This window comes from Dromaius novaehollandiae, chromosome 1 (assembly GCF_036370855.1).
Source record: "Dromaius novaehollandiae isolate bDroNov1 chromosome 1, bDroNov1.hap1, whole genome shotgun sequence".
Taxonomy (NCBI): Eukaryota; Metazoa; Chordata; class Aves; order Casuariiformes; family Dromaiidae; genus Dromaius; species Dromaius novaehollandiae.
Window position 1 is genome coordinate 152,924,814 of NC_088098.1, and position 24,676 is coordinate 152,949,489.

The 24,676-nt window shown below is 42.5% G+C and overlaps 1 protein-coding gene across 2 annotated transcripts in view; it reads left to right on the forward strand.

Moving 5' to 3' along the window:
• Window positions 1-24,676, forward strand: part of SH3RF3 (SH3 domain containing ring finger 3) — a 260,428-nt gene that overhangs the window by 216,939 nt on the left and 18,813 nt on the right. For both annotated transcript variants that reach the window (XM_064503497.1, XM_064503506.1), the window contains 2 exons: window positions 2,549-2,799; window positions 7,139-7,452. In XM_064503497.1, the coding sequence (XP_064359567.1) occupies window positions 2,549-2,799; window positions 7,139-7,452 (565 nt within the window). The remainder of the gene's footprint in view (window positions 1-2,548; window positions 2,800-7,138; window positions 7,453-24,676) is intronic.

Genomic DNA, 24,676 nt, shown 5'->3' on the forward strand with positions numbered 1-24,676 from the left:
TCCCAGACTGTCTCATCCCAAGTGCTCCTTGCCAGGTGAATGTTGCCAAGCATATGCCCATCTCTCCTTTAGAACAGCCTTGGGTTTGCAAATTGCACTCGCTCCTCCTCGCATGCTCTGGATTTCTCCTCCCACATGCACACAGTCCTCACCATTTTTCACTGCTCTCCAAAGAAGTGCACCTCACAACTCAGAAAGTGTTGAAATTGAAAAATGGTTCCAGGTTCATTCCATCTTCACTTTATATAAAGTTTGTAATATATGGCCTGGGCAAGACTAAAAATTGAGAGCAGATTAGACACTGATAACAGCCTGCTGGCAGTCCTAATATTGCATTTCAGTCAAAAAACACATCAATTCATAGAGTCTTAACTGTTCATCAACCTGAATATATTTACCTGATTTTTATAGAGCCCCTTGACTGCCTGCACTCCTTGCCTCTTCAGGTCTTTAATTAGTAAAGAGGTTCGTGTTGAAGTCTTGGTGATCTGAATCAGCAAGACCTTATTAAATGCAACATGTCACAGCTAGAACAAGACACAGGGAAGTGCTAAAGGGCAAAAGTGCTTCCCACAAAACCCGAGAGCAGCTTTATGATTTTATTTATGATCCTGTGAGCTAATTAAGTTCCTGCGTAAATCACCCTCAGTGAGAACAGCAAGAAAAATCTGATAGGAACAAAATCTCTTATTTGCTGCACTTCCAACTTACTTTGTTCCTCTTTATTTTGACAACAAAGCAGAGGATTAGATTCATACGTGTTTTTCTGCAGCTCTGTACAAAATGCAAGAAAAAAGAAGCTGTCTTAATAACACTGGACTAGATTTATAAGCCACCAGGTCATGCATGTGTGAGCATAGCCTAGTGGAACAGGACTCCCAGGGCAGGACCCTTTAGAAAAGAGACAGGCACAGGAGAGCAGAGAACATTTGCCACATCGAGCATCTTTCCAGCTCCATAGGAGTCCCAGATAAAGTTTCTCTACCTTTTGGTGTGCGTGTTTGACCAAACGCAGCTTTCAGTGGATTATTAGGTGCGCTTTTCTGGCAAACCCAAAACCGCTCCAGTTTCAAAAAGTTTGAAGTAAAAAAAGAAATTAGACACATTTAACAAAATATAAACCAGGCAAATGATGCACTATGAGAAGAGTCAAAGATTTGATGACACTACCGTGTTATTTTTCCTCCTTCTGTGATTAATTTTTTTTCTCAAGGGAGAGCTATCTTCTGCACTTCTGGATCATATCTTCTGGCCTGTCTTTTGGCCTCTGTCAGAATTTGTACCTTCATATGCACTGTTTTCCTCAGAAGTAGTTCTTGTGCTCTGAACCAGACCACATTCTTCAGCATACTCCTTTTCCTTTCTCTGCTCCCACACAACAGTTTTGGCCCCCAAAGTTCTCCCTTCCCACAACCCATATGCTGATTGTGCATATGTGCATCGTGCTGTTTCTGTAATCTCCTCCTCTCTTGTTCACCTCCCACCCTACTCTCATTTCCATTCCCTCCACCATATTTCATTCTGCATCATATCTTCTTTGCTGTCCATTTCTTGAAGAGGACATTAGCACATAGGATGATCAGGGAGAGCAGAAGAGCACTAAGTGGTAGCCTTCATTTAGATTTTGTTTTTCCCTCTGTTTCATGGCATCTCCCACTGGGAAAGGCAAAGCACTTGGGAATCTGAGTGAGAAATTCAGCAAAAGTGCTGCTGAGCAGCAGCCAAACCTGTGCATTACCACCCTGTTTCCCTGGTCAGAGAGTTTTTACTCGGTGGTAAGAAGAAGGAGACCTGCTCATCACGGGAATAGCTCCATGCTGAACTCGTTTCATAGGAGAAGCAGCCTCCTTCCTTCCCTCTGTCACACAGATGAGAGAAAAACTCTACATACAGTTCAAGTGAGCAGTGAAAGAGGAGTTGTTTATTGTTGGAATTCCCTTTCCAGGAAAGTCAGCTGAGTTTTCCCTTCCCTCTTGCGTTTTCTTAGCAATTCTAACCTAGAGCTGGTTAAATAACTAGAGTAAGCACTCAGCCAGGTCCTGCCAAGTGTGCTGCTTTTGAGTCCCCTACAACAGACACACAGAGTTTGATGCTCTCCATCCTTTTTTCCCACTGTAGAGTTGTATGAAGATTTGGTCTTAAGAAAAGATCTTTGAGTCTGATTTATTTGTTACTCCATTACTGCCAGTAAAAAATAGCCTTTAGTACCTAAAATGACATTTGGGAGATCCTATTTCCTCTGAATTCAGATTTGGATTTTACTAGAAATTATTCAGACAGAAATGTAACTTAAGAAAAAAGTGGTTGAAGAGATGATCTTTCCATTTTTACCTTGCACTTCTTCCCATAAGATGAAAGGGTGCAAATGTCCTCAAGCGTACTTATGGCTGCGTCCTGTAAAGAAAAAAATAATACACATAGCTTAGTTTATTTTAATACCCATGTCAGTATCACGCTGAGGCCCTTGAGTAACTGAGGGTGTCTGTCGCTACGGTGGGTGAGTAGCTGTGTCTCTGCAGCACGCTCACGCTCTCCTTCATCCACGCAGGGTACCTGTGGGAGCTGGTCAGCCTCGCAACAGCGGAGCCGGGGGAGCTCAGGCAACGAAAGGGGCCCCAGGAGCCATCCACCCTGGAGGGGCAAGTCACACGAATGCCACCATGGCTGTCAGACCGGTTGTTCCTATCACTGCACCTCAGACTCATCCCCAGCTCCAGGCAGGCTCTCCGCAGCTGAATAACTGCTTGAGGTATTCGGCTCAACAGCCAGCCAGCCAGACACGCAACACAATGCAGATGGGTACGTATGAATACCCGCTGATGCCTCTCGCCGTACGGTCGCAGGATTGATGTTGTATCCCTGGAGCACAATCCTCTGGCATCTGCCAGTCCCCATAGCTTGCTTTCGCCAGTCTCTCGTTTTAGTCACAGCTCAGTCAATGTGGAAAAGAATATGTTTTATTTGCTTGTAGTATTTATGGGCTTCTATTGATCTCTGGGAACCACTTTGTGTTTATCAGATTGTTCTGTTGCTACAGCTGAAATAGATTATAGTTTACAAATATTTATACAACTTATCTGAGCGAAAGCAAGCACCCTGCATACTAAGGGGATTAACAGTCCTGAGTCCAGTTGGCTTGCTTACGGGAAAAAAACCTGCTCTTATCACAGAGCAAGTAATACGCGACTTAAAATTAAGAAGCATTTCATTGGGCTTTGGGGATGAAAGGTATTTATTAGGCAGAACGGGACCCAGTGTTAGTGATAAAGCAAAAGATCTGAAAAATACCGCCACCTTTTTGAAATGAGAATAAGAGCTTCTCGCACCAGGGAGCCTCTGTTCTTTCTAGGTTTCCTTTTGATGTAGAGCACAATTTTCTAGAGCACAATTTATGCCCCTTTCCCTGATGTTAAACAGCTCTCATGTTGAATAAAGTAAAGGTAAATTCTGTGGTGGAACTTTACAGCAAAATTTAAAACATTTTGTTTCTGACATTTTATGGGAACACAAGCCATTGTGTTTACAAAGACAGACCACTAAGGATTGTGACTGTTGAAAACTGCGGTCTTAGAAACAAAACAGAGGAGATACGAAAGAGAAATATACTGCAGTGTAAGTCATAGATTCGTACCTTTGGAAGCCAGAAAGAACCAGTATGACCGTCTAATCTCACCTTCTTCCTAGTCCAAGCCAAAGGAAAAAAATGTAGTCAAATACATGTGAATCTGAATCTCGAACAGTGACTCAGAGCAGAGTCTTTTGCCCAACACATTGTGGCAGGTCTTCACCTGGCATCCCTGTCAAACTGGAAAAAGTCTAGTTATCCTCTTTTTGTCTGGTTTAGAGGGCTGCTGCTTTCCCTCTGGCTTACACACTTCCAAAAAGCCCTTCTGCTTATGCAGTGCAAGGGCAGAAATGTCCACTCTCAGGACAAGGTGCATGAAGCATAGCGGAGCGCCTGTGGGAGAGTAGTGCTGGGTCTGCCCCTGCGCCGTACGTCTGGCCTCAGAGCCTCAGGGGCTCCCAAGCACCCGCCTCTGGCAGCCCAGTCTGCCTTTGGCTCGCAGAACCTATTTAGGCAGCTCCTGCTGCCTCCGGTCCCCTCGCCACTGGAAGGACATATTCCCTGAGGCTGAGATGAAGGATTATTTTTGCCCCATGCACCTGGAACACCTGAGATCTTCCCTCCACAGTGCTGCTGTGTTACGGCTCCAGGTGCTTCCTAGATTTAAGACTGCTCCTCCAGGTCACTTTGTCGTCTTAATCTGCCAAGGAGTCAGCCGGCTGGATAAGCTGCAGACCACAAAACTGCTCTGAAACCTCATAAGGGGGGAGTTCCCAAGCCATTCCAGAAGTGTTCATGAGATTGTTTTTTAATTAAATAAACCTTCATGAGCGTAAATAAAGGAAAACTTTAAGAATTACCAGTATTTCTCTCCATAATGGATGTCCTGACTGATATCCTGTGGGTAGCAGCCCTTCAAAAAAGGTCTCTTTAGACCTGTGGGACAGAGCAATGGAGATCTACTTCTTGAAAAGCTTTACAAGAGAAGCAAGCTGACACAATATTCAAATCACGTTTCTGTTGGCTTGCAATATACATGAGTAACAAATCAATTTCGCACAAGGCCACTAATGTGGGAGTACACCCAAAATGAAATATGAGTGGTGTAGAACAAAAATAGCCTTCAGTGAGCATTGCTAATTAATAGCATGTTTGATGTAGCACAGTCCAGATCCAGAGATACCAAAGCAAAGGCATACATTACAACAGTAAGCAGATGAAATTACAGAATAAAATGTGAGAGCCCTGCTCACAGTTGATTTTTCTCTGTCCATTTATTTTGCTGTTTCTCATGCTTTCAGTTTCCTTCATGTCTGGAAACAGAGAACTATATGAAAGAAGTAATGTACCTACCTAATATGATTATCAAATCAGTCTTCTGCATCCAGGTACATGCAGTGAAATTCCATTGTAGTGCTTTTATTCTAGATTTAGGAAAGCCATTCGTCTCTACAACCAGCAGTTTAAAACCTTCACCCTGTAATCTTAACCAGCCCAGGAGATTAGATTTCTGGCAGCAGGGGTGGTTCATTACACAGGTTCAAAACAGGAAAAATCAGAAGGAGGGAATCACATCAGGAAACCAATGGTGCCCTGTCTAGTTCTCTCGAAATGAATTACACTTTTCAATATATGTTCTTGGTAATCCAGGGAGGAAAAAATGGTAAATAATAATAATGACAGTCTTGAAGGGTCCATAGTAGCAACTTTTAGGCCTGTCCACATCCTACAGGCTAAAATCACTGCAAATTCAAGACTTAGGTCTTGAATCATTAACCAAGATTAATGATAGCTTGGTTGATTTGTTGTGAGCAACATGGACTAATAAAAAGAGATGCCTTAGAATCAGGGAGTAACTGTGAAGACAAACAATGGAGGTGCTTATCTGACCATCACTGGCCCATCTGGCTGAGTATCCCTTGGCACAATATGTCACAAAGCCAGGGGACAAAATTCCCTCCTGGCCCCAAGAGTGCTCAGCTGGTATATTGATTATGGTAAATGGTACTCCTTATCTTTTTAATCTCTAGTGATGCATGCTGTTGTTAGCCGTACAAATAGAAAATTGTTGTTTGAGTTGTTCTAGCATTGTTGTTTTGTTATAGCTTAAGCAGTTACTTTTGGTGCTGCATAAAAATGTATCCTGCTGATCAGTTTGTAAGAAAACCGCAGATAGAGCAGGTTGAGAATTTTCCAGTGAAATGCTTCTTGCCCAAAGAAAGCTGATTTTTTGCAATAAAAACTTTTTGGTTAGGAATGGATGTAGTTCAACCAGACTTCAGCCAGGAAGCTGTCCTGGCTCAGGTTGCAATGAGAAAGAGAAGGAAAGGCAAAGAGAACAGACAGCTACCCAGAGCTGTTCTCTGCAGAGAATAGACAGATCCTGTATTTTCTGTAGCCCAGGTGAATGCCCCAACCACCAGAATAGGGGCTATTGTGGAATGGGTAAATAGGTTGCGCTCAGAAACATCTTCAAAGGTTCCAATTTTGCACTGATGAAGAATGAAACCAGATTATGAAACCTTGAAATTATTTATGAAATGGGAATTTTCCAGCCAGCCCTACTATTGAATTGTATAAGTGAGTGAATGTAGACTCAGCTTCTGGTCTATACATACTAGAAATAGAATTGTATGTAGGTTATGCCTAAAGAAAATGCCAAAGAAAATATTGTAGAAGTGGACCTGGAGCTCTGTCACACTTTTTGACAAAAGGCACACAAGAGGCTTCTGAATCCCTGGAGAACAGACCTCAACAGTACATGTTGGTTACTGTTAAACAGATGAGCGGTAATTCCTGGTTCCTGGTGGTTAAAAGCAGGGTTTGCTCATCTGGGGAAGGAAGACTAAAAGGCTCAGCGTAGTCGTTCAGGGACCTTGCTGGCAGAGACAAGGCTGATCTCAGAAATACTCTAGTGAATTTATGCTTAATTTATCTTGCACAACACAGTGATTTGCTGTTGATCGTTTTTGTTAAGACCGAAATAAGGGAGTTTTTTTTGTAATTGCATTTTACAAGGTCGGTTTGGATCACGTAAGTGAACCCTTTGAGTTCACTGTTGTGTTTCTCCAAAAAATTAGCAGGAAGTCAACAGCAACATTATAAGGGGGTCCCGGAGGTCCTGAAAACACAGCTCAGTTGGACTAAAATAAGAAAGCATTTCAAAACACAGTATGCTTTTTATCTGTTTCTGAGCATGGACAGCAAGGCCAGTCCGCAGCTGCAGATCTCGGGAGGACAGGCCATTTTAGCCAGCTGCACAGAGGTCTTCTGCAGCCCGAAGCAGGATTTCTAGAATTTAGTCGAAAACAGTTGCAGGCTAAGATATTCTTGGTTAAGGCGAGCTGTAACTCTCCTTCGGGCTCCAGCAGACGTGTGGCAGTAATTGCGACCGCACAGCCAGTCTCCTTGCCTGCCGCTGCCCCGAGCCAGCTCCCGACTTTCAGGCCAGTGCATCAAATGGCTACTTCTGGGTAACTGTTGTACAATTTACTACCACAGATCTACAGTCCTAACACAAAGCGGGCACCAGGACTTAACACATGCTTTCTTGTGCTTTGTTTTCCCTCCTAGCTCACCCCCCGGTGCAGGCCCCGGAGCGGCCGACGGCCACGGTCTCGCCTCTGCGCACGCCAAGCTCACCCTCCCGCCTGCCGGCCGCGGCGGTCCGGCCTCACCCCGCCGTCTCCCCCCAGCACGGCCACCAGCCCCCAGCCCCGGGGCTGCCGGGGGCCCGGCCCCTCATCCCCCTCACCTCTGCCGCCGCCGCCATCACCCCTCCCAACGTCAGCGCCGCCCACCTCAATGGCGAGGCGGGCGGCGGGCCCCTCGGCGGGCTGGCAGCCTCCGGCCCCACTGCCAAGGCAGAGGAGAGGAAGAACGAGAAGGTAAGGTGCTCCTCGGGGGCAGCGGGGAGGCCTCTGGGGAGGGGAGCAGGACCTGGGTAGCCGCTGATTTATTCCCTCCTCCGCTTCCCACCTCCTTGCTGTAGTCCGCGTCTTTTTTGGCTGATGCCTCTTCGGTATGTGGGAAGAGGCGTGATGCTTCTCCAGGTCAACCTGCCAGGCTTGAGGTTTAACAAGTTTACCGAGCTGGCATCTTGTCTGCACCTCAGAGTTATGGACTGCCGTTATCCCTAACTCGCTGTTGCAGAGGAAGATGAAAAGGCGAGAATCCTCTACTGAATGTAACCTTCCTGCCTACGTTAGATTTTGAAAAAAATTGAACAAATCAACAAGAGATGCTGTTGCCTACCAGGCCCTCTATGAAGGACAGAAGCTGCTTTTCATCATGTACCAGCTGGGCATCCATATCTAAGACTATTTTCACACTTCATCTTTTTTTCTCCTCTGCATCTGTTCATTGGTTCTACTTTAGCATTATCCACTTGCAGATGAGAAGTGAGGGTAGTGCTAATCTGTTAAATTTCTGTGTGCTGGCACTCCCAATGATTTGTGTCTGGGTCTTACAAATTCACAATAGTGCGGAAAGACATTATAGTGGGGTCTGTGGCTTCAAAACCAGATGGTCAAGTCGGAAGCTATCTGCCTAATTACGTGGAAGAAGTTATATGGGCTACAAGCCTTAGGGCTGGTGGTAGAAGCACAATAAAGCACTGACATGTAAATGGTCAGAGCTGTTTAACTGCTCTGTAAACATCTTGATTTCTTTCAGAAAATTTCGTTGCAGTGGTTCAGTGAAATAGGGAGAAGTGGATTAAATATGACTCCTTGCAATATATGATTGATACATTGCAGGTTCAAGCTTTTAGGAGTCAGCACTGGGACCAGTACTTCAGTGCCCATCCCTTACACACCTTGCTCAGGGAAGCTAGCATGGAGGGCTGTTTTAAGCACTCAGCCTAAAACGCTGCTCCTTAGTAAATATTTTGCTTTTACCAGAAGTTTACACTTTGCTAACAGTTTCTATATATCAGTGCTGAGAGCTGTCTCCGTACTCCGTAGCAGACCCTACTGATTAAACTGCTTGTTGGAAGCAAATCCCTAGTTTGTATCTGAATAGCAAGAAGAGATGTGGGGGCTTGGTTTTCCTTTAGACTTGCAGAAATTCCTTTCTGTAACTTCCCCAAGCTTTTCCATGGTGACAGACACATATGGGGTAGACATTTACTCTGTACACAATAATGCTAAGGTTGGAGACCTCTAGAGTATGCTGAGGGAAACTGGTACATACCACATGTGGTCAGGGTCAGAGATAACTCCTCATTTCACAAGATGAGGAATGTGAGTTTTAAAATCTCTTCCTTAATCCTGTCTTGAAATTTCTCCAAGTGTCTTTCAGGTAACAGGAGAAGGGTATAGAACTTCTGCTCTGGATCTGAAAATTAAGTATTTGTTTTCAAAGAACGATTTCCAAGTACATATCAAGCACTTCATGGTATGTGACCAGTACAATACATTCTACTTCTGCAAGCCAAAGAAAGTGTATGGTATTTGGCAGACAGTGATAGATCTGCGTGTTACCTCAGAAACATCTTCTTCTTTCAGGCTTTGTATAGTGGCATATTTAATACTTCCTGAAACTCAGCAGGCTATTCTAAACATCCATATATTTTAATTCATGTGGGATTACACACACAGATTTCCTAGGCAAAATTATACTGAGTTCCTTCTTAAGATACTGGTTAAGCTTTCCCAAGCTGTTATAGCTTTAAGTTACTGAGTTTGGATGCAGGGAAGTGAAGGTCATGATTTTTTGAGCTCCATGGATAATGAGGAGAAGCAAATTAATATATTACAGCAACACAAAGAGTGTTGCCAAAGACTAGTATGATACTTGGAACTAGGGGAGAGAGAAGTGACAATTAAAATTGTCGTATCTGACTGGACAGAGTGGTGCATAACTGTCCCCTGTGTTGAACAATAGATTCCTGAATCTACCCATGTCATACTTTGCTTTCCTTTTAGAAACATCTGAGTTAATGATGCTTCCTTTCCTATTAGAAGTAGTGCCTGATGTTTGGCCAGTTTAAGCTGTGCTTCTATTCTTTGCATAATCCAAATCAAAGCTAAATATCTCTTTGAAGCCGTTGAGATCTTGGATAGTGCCAGACTAAAAGCCATATAACTATTCAAAAAAGAATCTGAGAGTCAGAACTGGAGCCACATCTGGAACCATACTTAATATTTCCAAAGTGGAGGCTAGTTGGGCAGCTCCATTGGTAAATGGAGAACTGTTATAACATTCAGAAGGAAGGTTTGTGGAGAGAGGCAGTACCTGCTACTAGTACAGCTTTGGTCTTTGTGAAGTTTTCTTTAGATGAAGAAGTTCAGGTGAAGTTTAGCAAGGCTAGCTGGCTGCTAGCAGACCAGACCAGGAGATAGTGGGAAAAAGTATTTTAAAATATGATCCTTTACTAATTTGTGTTTTATGATTTCCTATCTAGATTCCACTCAAGGATACCAAATGTGACATCAAGGGGCAGCTGTTGTAGTGAAACTGTATGTGTTATATGGGTAGCTTGTTCCAAGACGGGATCTCTTTTTCCTTGGGAACAGCTCTATTGAGTGTATTGGTGAGGTAGTCATTGTTAATGCTTTCCTCTGCAAAAATGTCTTAGAAGCCAATCATATATCAGAAGGTTTTTTTGGTGTGCAACAGTCAGATATAGGCACATTCCAAGACTTCTCTAAAAGAGAAGAGTTCTTCTGAACGGACTCTGTTCCAGTTTTTACTTTTGTTTCATTGTGGTTTAAATACAAGTGGCAGAAAAAATCCCAAGAGTTGTGGCTTTCAGCTCAGTAGGAATAGTTTGCTTGCTCATCTTCTATGAAAATAGCAAATAAATCCTTAGGTCTGTTTTTTGCCATCTCTAGTTCTCTACTTTAACTTATTTTGTGAAGGTCTTGATCAGAACTTCCAAACCGGCAGGTAAACCTTGGCACCTACAGTTATATTTTCATTCACCCTAATAAAAGGCTATGACTGTCAAATTCCCACTGATTTAATCTGGAGACATCGGGAGGCAAAATTTGGCCTCCACGCCAGTTTTCACTTGTCTGTGCACCTATCCCAGGAGGATCCTGTCAGCAACTGGGCTTTTGCTCAGCTTCCCAGCTCCTTGACCAGTCTCCTACTCAGTTAGCGAATAGTTTCAAAGTTATTCTCCATTGCCGGCTGCTGGCGGTAGTTGATGAGAGACTGAGCGATGGATTGTGCTTAAGTCCACTGTGCAACAGTGCTTGAAAAGTGCTCAGGCAGCTGAGCAGGCTTAGAAGTATAGTGCTTGAAAATCAAAGCTGTTGCAGTGCTATACTAACTCAGTCCAAAGCAGCAGGAAAGGCAGCTCACGCAGAGGCAGAGCAGACGCTACAGGAATGACAAGCTGAGGATAGAATAAAAACAAGAAAGCATGGCAGAAGTCAAAGAAGTAACATGATAAGGGCAGCATAGGAGAGATATGGGCATTAGTGTCTGCCAGGAGGTGTAGCAGGAGGCAGCAGAGAAAGCATCCCAGTGGGGAGGGTTGAGGTGAATGGTGCTATATAAAGCCCGCAGAAAGGGAACGTGAAAGGGGAAAGCTGGAATGGAGGTGCTGACATTTAGCTAAAGAAAGCGGTTGAACAGAAAAACAAGGTGTAAAGTTTTCCCCAATACTTCCTGTTTTAAGCCAATTTTTCTTCTTTTTCTACAAGGAAGTTTCCTTTCTCAGAAGGAAAATAATAATGCCTCCGTAAGTCACTCCCCAAGATGATGTTCAGGAGTGTCCCTAAAACATGACAGGGACAGCAGGGAGTTAGAACAGAGAGCAAATAGGGAACACCATTTCCTTTAAGGGAGGGGATGGTTTCAGGGGTTATCTGAGCTATAGCTTCATCATTTGCTAATATTATCTCCATGTGTAATCATCTGAATGAAACTCAGAGAATACAGTCCCTGTTCCTGAATCTTCTGAACATCTGAAAGAATGGGATAGATATCCCAGTGGTGGAATGGAAGCATGGAAGTGGTTATTTATGTGGGGCTTTTTTAAATGGGGACCCTACTTTTTAATCACTATGAGTGCTGCTCAAGTTCAACTGGTAGATTACAGCTGAGAGCATGTAATTATGGTGTGACTACTATTTTGACCTCGGTCAATTTTTTCTATCCTAGTTTCTGCTGTACATAATCTGGGCTGGAGCTTAATACCTCTGATAAAACCACTTGTTTGAATGAATTAATGCATTTCTCATTAAATGTGCTCCTCATTACGTTAATCAAATCAAGCAAATCACACTGGGTGGTTTGACCACTGTAATTAAACTTTCTTTAAAATCCACTCATTTGGCTTTTGATGAGAATTTTGATTAAACTCCTCCAAAATGTCTAGCACAATTTCTGCTAAAGAGAGAAAAAAAAAAAAAAAAAAAGAGCTTGCTCTAGTGAGGAAACCACTAATTCATCACCCAGGTACACCAGCATTTTTCTGTTGTATATAGCCAGGTCATATAGAAAGCTTTGAAAATCAGCAACATAAAATTAAATGTTTTTCATAAGTGTGCTGAGAAAAAAAATCTATTTGCAGCTTTAAAATTGGTAACTGTATTCCTGGAATTTATAGAGGAGCTCACAAACAAACAGCTCACAACAAATGGAAAAATGAATCATGATGCTGCTTACTGATATTAAGATAACAAGGGTCACATCTTCAGGAAAGGACTTTGAAGATGCACCAACAGTTTTGCATGTGAGGACTGAATCAGTAAACATCTGTCTGTTCTTTGTTCTCACCAGTATCCCTCACTTTCCCAAATATTGGTCATTCTGCTCAAAATAGCTGCATTCCTCCAATGATATAGTATGTTTGGTATGATCCTGGTGTAAGGATACATTGGATCCCTGGTGTAAGGTACAAAATAGAACAAGCCAAGGCCTGTTCTCTGGCCCTGCAAGCAAATGTCACTGCATGACTTGCATCCACATGTCCATGCTTTCTTCTCCACCCAAAAGAGGGTGATGCATCGAGACTGCCTAATGGGAACAGTCCTGTATATTGTGTGGCCCAAATTGTGCCCATGCATTGTTCTGGAAGAGTGCTGGCTGATGTGGGCCGAAACCACAATGAATAATGGATGCAGACCAGTGTTTGATCCTAAAACCTGGCCTTTTTTTTTAATGTACCACTACAGACATGACCAAATGGACTTCCTTCTCCACCGCTCTCCTTTTCTGCCAGTGCCTTTCTCTGCCTTTCTCTGTTTTGCAGCCCAGTGCCTGGTCCCTCCAGGCAATGTTCCTCATCATAGACCTTGTCTGCTCAGCAGCCCAGCCTGGCTTTACATAGGGTTGGAGACTAGATCAAAGTCCCTTTGAAAATTTAGCGCTGTAAACTATGAGATGCTCTTTGGCTTGATTTTATATTAAAACTCTCTGTTTAAGCTATCAGTTGGTAGAAGTGAAACTTCCTAAAGGACCTTATTCTACAAGGTAGTGCACCTTCAGTTTTCATTCACTAAGTTTTAAACTTTGTACTGCAACTTTTTCTAATATTAACTTGTCCCTAAGTGAAAAGTTTGTTATCACTTCATATCTACTAAAGAAATTGAATTCCTTATCCAGAAAATGGAAGATCAGTCTCAAAAGTGAAGTGCTGAGCACTTCTAAGGACTTGGTAGATATGAAATGACATGACAAAAACACTGGTCACCCTGGGACAAATAAAGGAAGCTAAGGACAGAGTTGATGGAAGCAGAAGATTTTTTCAGATGCAAAGTCAATATGACTAACCCTGAAATTTTGGAAGAGGAATTCCTTCTTCCTAGAAGATATGAAATGATTTAATATTTTTCGTATTGCAACCAGTTCACCTAAGACAGCCTCCTAAGTTGTATGGGTATGAAATGGAATGATAACAACTGACTGACTAAATGAAAGCAGAGCAAGAAATAAAAATAAACAAATTGCACAAGAGCAGAAGAGTCTGGTTTGAATTCTTAGAATAACTGTATCAAAACACAGATAGCATTAAGAGGAAGTAACACTGAGATAATAATATAAAGATTTGCATCAAAAAGGTAAAGAATAAATTCTGTGAAGATAATTTGTTCAGATACTCTGTAGGATGTCTGAGTTGATCCTGCAGCCACCAATGCCAACATTTTGCAATTCATTTTCAGAGTCAAATTTGACTTTTTTGTTTAATATTTGTTCCAGTTTGTTCTTCAGTAAAAATTCTTTAATTTGGAATATTTCAGTCCAGTTCTCTAAATAATGCTGCACAGAATACATACTGTTAATCCATTTCCTTCCAACAAAAGAGGGAGGGCTGTGTTCTGCACAAATGATCCGCTGCTTCCCATGCTCCAGAAGGCAAATCTTGGCTCTGTGACCAGCAAGTGATTCACCAGAAACTTGGCCAGGGAGTAGAAACCTCTTTTTCTGGTCATGTGAGTTCAGGCCACAAAGTTCTGTTTTAGGACAGAGAACTCGTGCTTAAAATCTCTCCAGTACGTTCTCCTTCATCGTTAAGAGTTTAATTTGAAAGGACAAAAACCTGGCAACTCACTGATGAATATTTTAAGGCTGGCAAATAACCTAGCCAAAAGCATGAGCCCCAGCTGTCAAAACATAGAAAACTTCAGCTTTACAATAAAACAGATTTCTGTTATTTCTGACTGGCTAGGATTCTTTTGCTTAGATCAAGGGCAATAAGCCATTGATCAAAATTTCTTTTTCTTCTTCGCATTTTTGATGTTAGGAAATGCTTTCAAACTCCCCACAGATATTTCAAGCATAGACTTTGCTGCCAAGCAGTCTCTGAAAGCTCTTCCTTTTCGCTCTCCTCTCCCCCCTCCTCTGCCTATCTGCCTCGTAATACTATCAGAGGATTTCTGAAGTGTCCACAGTGGATTTCTCTAACACCATTTCGAGTGGTTCTGTGCTGTTTTCTGCAGCCATAAGGAGAGACAGATCCAGGGAAAGTGTGGATGGAGAGTGCTTTAGCTTCAAGATGAAATTCAGTGCATCTACTGACTGGAAATGAAGCTGTTTGGAAGCCAAGGCACAGCATTCTGCTGGCACCTGTAGAGACCTAATTTTCTACTGCATAAGACCCGTGGGTGTTTACTAAGTTCTTAGCTCTGTTTGGGGGGAAAAAGTTGAACTGGCAAAAGGAAGAGCACGCATGGGAGTGCTGGAAGCAGAAGGCTATCAGCATGTGTGTGTTTGTGTATGGGGCGTGTGAGCACTACGGTGTAGGCATTGCTGTGGCATTCCCCTGCCTGCAGAAGCAATCAGCCTGGCTCAAACGGCTGGATGGGGGCATGCTATGGGAGGGGATAACAAGCATCTTCTTTTATTAGTCCAGTGAAATGTAGGCACTGTGATGGTGCCAGTGGGAGACACTGCCACGTCCCGGTTGTAAGGGGATCACAGAGGCCATCTCATGAGATAAGGGGTGAGTGGCAGAAAGTAAAGGCAATGATGTGAATTGGGGTAGCCCTCCCTTCCCAATTGAAAAGCCACTCGTTACTTGGCAGCTGTGGCATTACGATGTCTCACGATCAGCCAGAAGAAAACAGTCCAGCTCCGCTATCTTCTGCTTGCCCTCTGCACGAGTCCCCATTTCCTAGCCCCTGCCACAAGCATCCGAACCCTGCCTCCAAGCAGTCCATCACAGCCAAGCCCACTGCCTGCCCAGCTCCTGAAGACACGGAGGGCAGGTGGTTTGATCCCTCATTCCCTGCCAAAGTTAAGCTCCCGGTTCCCACACACAGGTGAAAATCCTGCATGGGAAGGATGCTCCAGTCCCTGCCCTCCACTTGGAGCGGGAGCACAGAGCTGGCACACGGCTTGCCACTGCCCTGTCCCCCCAGACAGGACGATACATGGCATGGTTTCATTCCAGCGGAAGACCACAGTGAAAAGCTGGACACCTTGAAAATGACACAGCTCTGAAAACCACTTGTAATGTGTCAGAGCTGGTGGCATCTTGGCCTCCCAGAACTCATGTGCTTTGTGCCCAGGACTCATTTGCTTTGCTTAATGGATTTCAACTCACAAGCCAGTAGGCTTAAACAGCCAAGAGGCAACGCAGATTATTCACTGAGATACGACAAGTATCTCAAGTGCCAATACAGTTGTTTTATGGGGACAACGTTTGAAGTTTTCTGTGAAAATTGGCTCTAATTGACTTTTCACTGTCCATGCTTTTCTTTTCATTTATACAGATACTGATATTTTTCCTTGCTTTGCATAGTTACTCATAATAGCTGGATTAAAATATCTAGGGTTGCTGCAGAAATACTTCAATAAGCTCTGTTAGAAGAACTACCTAAACTAAGTGAAAAGGCAGTTTCAGTAAAAAGGTAAACAACAGTACTGTAGGAGCAGCACTTCATAATGGACAACAGCTATCTGCCGCATGTTTCTGTTCTTATCATGTAACCCGAGGGCATAACCAGGTTATAGCAGAGTGATACTTATCTTATTTTGTACATTTTTGTTTGTTTTTCATTTTGCAGTAGTAGCAGGAAGATTCACAAGCCCTCAGCTTGCATTTTGCCAAATGGCAAAGTCACTTTAGAGACAAACTGTCTTTTTTTTTTTTTTTTTTTTTTTTTTTTTTTTTGTCTGAATGTCTCAAGCATCTAGTAATTCCTTTCAGACCAAGTCAAAACATGGAGTCAGTGCTTGTCTCTGAAGAAGGACTAAAGAATAATGCTCTTAAAATGCCCTCTGGAGAAAAGATCATTCTCAGGAATTCAGAAAGTACATCATACAAAAATTGCTTTTCAGGCACTGTGACTGCAGACAACGTGTAACTAATTAATAAAGGGTGTCAACCAGTCAACCTTTTAACAAAAAATTAATTATAAAACCAGAACTCACCTGTTGCTTTGCATTTTTTGCATATATTTTGTTTGGTTCGTAGTCACTGATCTATTTCTTTAAAGAAAGACTAAAGAACCTAAAATATTCATCTTCACTCAGAGCTCACTATATTGAGCCTGCCAGCAGCTGCCTGGCATTGGGCCTCATCACCAGGTGCCCCAAGGAGAGAAGAAGTAATTTAATGTGAGTCTGTGGCCAATTTATTTTTCAGTAAAGTAAATTTCCTGTACTATAGGTTTTAGTCCCAATTCATGATCAGAATGTAGTATATGAATAGTTCAGAACAGTTCAGAACTGGTATATTTAAAAATGGAACTAGCTGGCTTTTTTGATGACTTCAGAAATCTCTATTCCCTCCTGTATGCCATCAGCGTGTTCTTTGTATCTTAAGTTTTGAGAGGGAAGAGGGGGGAGGATGAGGAGGCAGAGTCTGTCAACACAATGGTGCCTGCTGTGGCAAGGGAAACACATAACCTAGGCTTTGATCAGGACATAAAAGGGAGAACTGATTTTGCAACTTTTAAAATTTATTTGGACAGGTTTTATGTCTAAGACAGACACTCTCAGTTGGCAGGCATAGGTGCAACCTGGCTAAAAGAGATGCTGCTGGCCAACAGGGTAAGTGGCACACAGAAGGACTGAAGGATCATAGTCCGTAGGCCCAGGAGGGATTTCCATTCACCAGCCGTGAACAGTCAGATGTGTGCCGACTATCCACCATAGAGGTTTGTCTAACATTTCTTAAAATTTTTCAATGAAGGTAGTTCCACAACTTTGCTGGGCAATCTGTTCCAGTCTTTTCATACCCCTGGGGCTAGAAAAATCCCTCTTGAATGTTCTGTGCTTACAAATGAATCTTGCTTCTTTATGTCCTGCTCCAGATGAATGGAGTGAACAGCTTCCACATATTAGAAAACTAATGAAGTTCTCTGCCTTCAAGAATCCACTTCTTTCAGCCCAACCAAGCCCAGTTTCTAGGCTTTCTTCACAGGTAATGTTTTTAGGACTCTGTGTATGCTTTCAGCTCTCTTCTGGATAGTCTTCAGTCTCCTGGGGTCTTAAAGAGCAATGGCTTCCATAAGAGGATATCAGTTGAGGCCTTGTTAGTGATGATTAGTGTTTGCTTTTGCTTACATATGAGATGCTTGTTAATATATTTCAACATGAATTTTGCCTTTTCTGCAACAACATCTTGACTCATGCCCAGTTTGTGATCTACTGTAAATCGCGTGTCCCTTTCTGCAGAAATGCTGGCTGGCCAGTCGCTCCTCATTTTGCATCTGTGCATTTGATTTCTCATACCCAGCAGTAGTGTGTCATGCTTGTCTTTGCAGATTTCACCATGCTGATCTGGGAGCATTTCTCCAATTTAGGAAAATCGTTCTGAATTCTTATCCTGCTCTCCCGAGTTTTTGCAGATTCACCCCACTCAGCGTCAGCTTAAGGTTTTAGGGAGTGCAGCCTCTAGCTCATCCACCAACTAATTTTGAAAAGATTGAATGGCACAGGGCCTAACACAAGCCCTGCTGGAACCCACTTGAAAGGTCCTCCCCGTTTGACAGAAAATCATTGTCAGGAACACATCGCAAAGCAACTGGTAGCCTCTGGTTATCTGTCTGCAGTTTGAGTTCTTGTGCGTATGCTGCTGGGTTACAAAAGAGAGAACGTGAGAGACCAGAAGGAACCCCTCAAATGCACACAGTCCTGTCGTAGCAGGAAGAAGTCGAACAAACTTATTGGCTGAGCTACTATGGGAAAATTGTCAGATGCAAAAATAGTAATCATAGTACAGGAGCTTGAACAGAAGTCATGGTGCTTAACTGATGGTCCACTAATTCTTTTTTATCTTTATAGGTGGACACATTCCAATCCAACATGGTCACACTGAAGATGAAATGATTCTATGTCACTGTTTAGCTATACTGTTTTACTAAAAGAAAAATAAGAAAGGCTGTCAGTCTTTCTGCACAGAACATCAGTTGATCAGCCACTGGGGTCCAGAGGAAATCTTGTGCCATTATCTGACTCTGTAAAGGGGTTTTCATCTTTATCTATGGTAGACAGACTATTATGACTAAGCTGTCATTTCTGCACCAGTGCATTAGTGATTGTATCTTTATATAGTTTCCATCATTTTCAGATATAAGGTATATGTGACCAACATCATCACAGAGGTATTTGAGGCTTACATTTCTTGCATGTTAAAACAGACCATTTTTTGTTATTATTGCTAATAGCAATTTTTCATTATTAGTTTGCTAAAATAGCAAATATTCTGGCTATTATTATTTATCAGGATCCACCTTCAATTTCAGGTCACACTGTCCTCTTCTGTATCAATCACCTAGCTGGTGGAACAACAAGGAATACACTGAATTGTTGTTGCTCATTATTTGTGTGGTGGGAGCACCTCGTTGCATAGCATGCTCCAGACAAGCAACAAATGAGCCATTAATATCCAGACAGCTCCTGAAGCTCCAGGCATAAGCTTATGGGTAACCCGTGCGAGATGCCACTCACTGGCTACACCACTGCAGTTAGCCTAGACCAGTTTTGACATAAAGCATGTTCTTGAACATCTCAGGTTACCCAAATGAGCTTAAACCTGACATTTGAGCTTGCATGTTTTGCCTCACAGTTGGAGCGGACTGAGAAAAGGGAGAACGTTGGTTTAGGTGGCACATGTGACAGGTGGTAATTTGTTAAATCAGTGCAACTCAATTGCATTTGATCATACGGTCATACTTGCAGCTCATATGTCAGGGAAGAAAAAGTGGATAAAACAGACAAAGGAGGAGAAGGTAGAATGAAGGGATAAGATTGCACTGCACAATGAACAGGACTTAGTGGAAAAGGGAAAAAAGCCACAGTGGTATTGACTCCTCTCTCCTACTTAAACCCTCATTATTCACTTTAGTTTAGCAACATTCTGGTATTTTTCATTGATGATTCTTCTTGCTCATCTCTTTTAGAAAGGAAAACTTTATTCTCCTGAAGGAACCTGACCTTGACATAAGAGTATTGCTTTTTATCAAATGGTCTTTGCTGGCTCCATTTTTATTTTTAAATAATGAAAAGACAAAACAAGGAAGAAAAGGTGAAATCCAATTATTGCTGTAGAGATGATGCTCTTGTTATAAATTCTGCCAGGACTTAAGCAGCTTTTAGCAGGTCTTGTGCTATTGCAAAGCTGAGTCCTTATTAGTAATTACAACCCAAGTGTTGTGACGTTTGGAAAGCCATCACTTTATCAAAGAAATTGTCATACACATGCCTTGGTATTCCTCTGACATTGACAACCACTTATTTTGAAATTCTTTAAAATGATTCTGGGATTCTTTCTTCTTTTCTTTTTTTCTTAAAAGCATGTGTGATAAATTGGTCCCTAGGAAAGAAAAGGACCTAAGCCACCTCAGTGTGTCCCAGGAGTAATTCATAGGGCATTGCTTGGAAACGTAGCAGGATTGAAGATGCCTGTAGCACTGCTGACAGGAGAGGTTGGAGGAGGAGAGTGCAAAGCTTATGCACAATAATAATTGATTGTACCTCAGTGCTATGGACAACACCTCTGTCCCTATGCTGTGCTGTCAAGTGCAGCGAGGCCTGCGATATCCATGGATACAGAGCACCTGTGATTCCCTGTAGACCCACAGACTGTGCAAGGTTGAGCTCCCCTTTACTCTGAGAAGAGAAGCTGGCAGGCTAAGCAAGGTGCTATGTCTCTTCTTAATGCTAATAAAGTATCACTTGTCTTGTTTGAGAACACACTCTCATAAGGGCAGGAGGGAGTGGGGGCAAGACCTGCTATTTTTTATGTGAAATACACTAGGAACAGCTTTTTGGATGCTCAGATTTGATGTGGTGGGAGCTGCCGAAACTGGAGGATGGCTTCTGGAGGGAGGAAAATTATTCATGCTTGTGGCTTTGATCAAGTCAAGGATCTGCTACTACAATGTTAGGTCCTCTAAGAACTAGGAGGGCCCCTCTCATTCCTGCCCCTCACCTAAGCAGGGGTGTCCCAACAGCGATGTGAACTCTGGCTAATTTTCAGAAATACAGTGCCTGAACAGTAGGAGCTTCTGCTCTTGTAGCCTCTAGGCCACGGTCCATGAGAGTGTACTAAGTTTTGTCAGTTGCAGCTTACTTCTCAGTCTCTAATTAAGTGCATCATAAGAATATACCTCCTGTGAGGCCTGAATTTTCCACAAGCAATCTGCCATCTGAGTACTGGCCAGCTCAATACTGTTTAGCTTGCTGGAACTGCTGAAATTACAGCCTGAAGTGGCACAGCTGCTGGAGCAACACCAGCCAAGCAGGAATAGGTACATCAGCCATAAGGGACAAGATGACCTCCACTAATCCAAGCCTTTTTCCCCACGTGTTTCTTCTTCCCATAAAAATACATGTCTCAGTTATCTGTCATTTAAGAAGATTATAAAGCAAGACCAAGCAATTTTAGCTGTTTGCTTATGAAATGAAATCCATCCCTTGTGAAAGGGGAGAGCCAGAGCTAATTATGTGGAAGATTAGAGTATGTCAATGCACATTCCGAATACTGTCGTCGATTCTCTTTCATTCAAGTGTTCAGTGAGTGAGCTTGCTCTGGCTTTCTGCAAAATATGAGTGCTGCTCCCAGTGCTACCCGTGACCAATAAATCTTTCTCACTTCCTTATAAGAGACAAGGAGCAGCAAGCTAACCAGTCAGTCTAAATAATCTAGTATTTAAAAATACTAATTCTTAGCAGTTTGTCTCACATTTAATGTATTTATACATCTTTTTCTCATTTCAGAATCCTATGCTGTCAATGAAGCTGTGATGATAGGTTGTCTAGTTCAAATAAATGACTCTTTACTCCCTCTAAACTTTCAAAAACATGCTTATACTTTGTCCATCTGTTTTGTTTAAATTCTCTGGAAAGTAACATCGGTCTAGCATAGTCACTTAAATCATTTATTCACACTTGGTTTTATACCAAAAAAGGTTTAAATGTTACTGGGCTTTAGTCTGAGGTATTTCTTCAAGACACAATGTAGCATCACGTAGGAGACCCCCACGCTGGCTCCAGGGAAGCATCTGGTACATGTAAATGGCAGCACAATGCCAGGCCAGAAAACAACCTGGGCTTCCAGAAGCAGCAGGGCCCAGCAGCCCTGTTGCCACTACTTTTGAAGATCCTTGGTCCAGAGAGAGCTCCGCAGCCCTCCGTCTGTGATGTTTTGCACAGCAGAGATGGAGCTGAGGAATCCAAACAGAAGTTGCAGGGTTGTGAAAGTGCTGTGGGGGTCACAGTTTCCAACCTTTTTTGTCCCTTCCTTGGCTCACAGTGCACCTTGCCTGCTGCCTTTCACCCTCTCTCAGACCCCTGTAGCTGAGGAAGTCTCTGAACAGCTGATTTCCCAATGCCAGGAGGGCACAGGGGAGAGATCATTCTTGGCTTTGTCCTGCTCTTGCCCAAATAGCTAGATTTTTTATCATAGCAATCATTCTCACTGATTTTATGATGTCTTTGTAGCAAGCTGGAGGCACCCTCCGTAATGCTGTAAGTGCTGTTTCATTTACTGATTGGGACTTCCTGAAGCAGAGGTTGGATCCATACCATCATTTCAATAGCCCTTGTTAGATCTGTTCCCCATTAATTTGTCTAATCCCCCTTTGAACCCATTTGCACTTTTGGCTTCTACGATACTGTGCGGTTACTCTCTACTTAATTATGTGCTGTATGAAAAAGTGCTTCCTATTCTTTTTACTTTCAACCATTCGTCTGATAATCTCATTAGGCTTCCCCTAATTTCTGTATTGTGAGAAATAACCAATCTGTTCCCAAGTGACTTTCTCCATGCAGTAAAGGATTTTATAGGCTGCTATCGTGTTTCCTGTCAGCCGTCAGTGTTGCAGGCTGACATCGCCATTGTACAGAAGTGGTTCCATACCTCTGCGTGTCCCTGTTGCCACTCTCTGTGCTTTCTGCAGTCCTGCAATACCCGTTTTCAGACACGGTGGCCAGAGCAGCACATAGCATTGAAGACAGTAGGCAAGGCAGGGCTTTCTGCAGCGGTGTTTTTTCTACAGATGGTTTTTGCCTCATTTTCTAGCCCTTTCCTTACAATTCCCAATATTCTGCTTGCCTTTTTAGGATTAAGTGTTTGTATTCCCAGAGCACATACCGCATTTGCTTTTTGGCCAGTTTCGCAGTGGGCGTTGGCTTTTGGGAGTACTGAGGTTTATTACCTTAAAGCCTCTAGCTGCATAGCAGAATTCACAACTCCCAGATAATGTGGGGGTAGAATTAGGTGCCTAGAAAACTGGAGTCACAAAATGCTGTGTCTAAGTTAGCCGGCAGAGAGTACTGGTAGGAGAAGAGTGGCTCGGGTCTTGCTTTTTTCACTGCAAGGAAGTTACCTGCTTCCACTTAGCATATGCCCCATCCCACAGGGGACCAACTTTTCCTTCTAAAAATAAAGGATGAGGCATTCCCCTTAAAACTGAGCAGGAGCTGGTAGTCATGCTTGGGTGTCCCACACTTACAGCACTTGCCTATAATTCCTTGGCTCAGTTTTCTCCTGAAATGAGACAGGGGAGATCTCAGGGCATCGTGCTGCAGATTCCTATTCATGTTGGATAATTCAACAGCCGGCAGGCTGCTGGGTGAAGAAGGAAGCTATACCTCAAATGGGTACAAGAATATTGTGTCTACCCCCTTGTTTTGTGTTTCCAGAGGGGTTGCTCACACTTCAGGGGAAAAGTGGATTAAAACTGGGAATAACGCACATAGAGCTTGTGAGCTTGAACTTCTAAAGATGCCGGCTACTTGGAAAGAAGTGGAAATGTTGCCATTGACTTCAATGGAACCATGGTTTCATCATCCTCTTTGCTGCTGTTGTTACATTTCACTCTATCAGTACCTGATTTTGAACAACATTATCAGGGTATTGGGAAATTTTAAGTTTTCCAATGCTCGGTTTTAGCTTTTCCTACTGAAAAAAATCACTGAACGCTGTTAGTGGGGCATGCAGTAAGTTGCATATCTTCCAAGTTTCCATACCTTTCATAGCCATCACCCATTTCCTACATACCAGACACCAGGAAAAATGATGAAATATAAACCATCAGTCCATCAGGTTTTCCTTCCATCAAACAGAAGAAGACAATAGCAGTGTAACAAGTCACCTGTCCCCTGTTCATCATTAATAGTTCTAGCGTGCCAGTAGTTTTGCCTTTTGCCTTCTGTCTATTGCAAAAGCAACCTCCTGCAGTAAGCTTGCCAAGAGCTGAGACTCCCTACTTCTACTTCAGCTTTTTTTTCTGTGAATTAGCCTTTAACTTTGTTCCAGTATTTGAAAGATCTAATATTCCATCTAAGCTCAATATTCAAATGTATTTCTAGAGTTCCTCTTTATCTTTTTTACTAGTCTCTAGAGCCCTGCATCCACCCCCGTTCAACAAAAGCATGTGATTAAGTGCCTATGTGCTTTGCTGGACTGGGACCTGAACACCAATTCCTCTTCTCAGTTTTGTTTCCAAAACATTTGGAATGCCTAGGTCAGGTCTAACTGCAAGACATTTTACTTATGTTCTACTGACTTTAATACTAATTATTTAAAAAGTCAGTGACTGTAAGTCTAACATGTTTGTGCATTTATGTATGTATGTTACTGTCACTGGGATTTGAAACCCAATGATATTACGATTCTAAAATCCCTTTTTTCCCTTGTTTTTTAACTTGTATACTCAGATTATTATAATAGACTTCTGACCAGAAGCAGCCGTCTCCATTAAAAATTAAATCTTTGGCAAGTATTTCCATGCAATGTATGATATAGAACTACTCTTTTCCTATAATCAGAAATAATTATGTAGTAATTATGGAGAATAATTACTGTTGTCTTGATCAGCATGTCACCTATGCCTCATCAGAAATAGTGACAAACTGTAAACAATAAATTCATATCGAGACATCACAGGTCTGAAGTTTTCATCTGAGACAATGCTGAATTTTTGATTTTTGGGTTTTTTTATAATTATCAAAATCTCAAGTCAAATAATTTTACACAGGTTTTAAAAACCCAAATAACTTTTTCCCTAAAAGACCTAATCCACTACCACTTACTCTTCTGCTGTAAGTGTCAATCATCAATAGCCAAATTGGAATCAGAATAAAAATGAACTACTCTCCAGACACTAACTTAAATTTACTGAAACAAGTACTGACCAAGTTAAACATGCACTAGAGGTGGTGGTTTGGGGGTACTGACTGATAGATGGATTTCTCATTTGT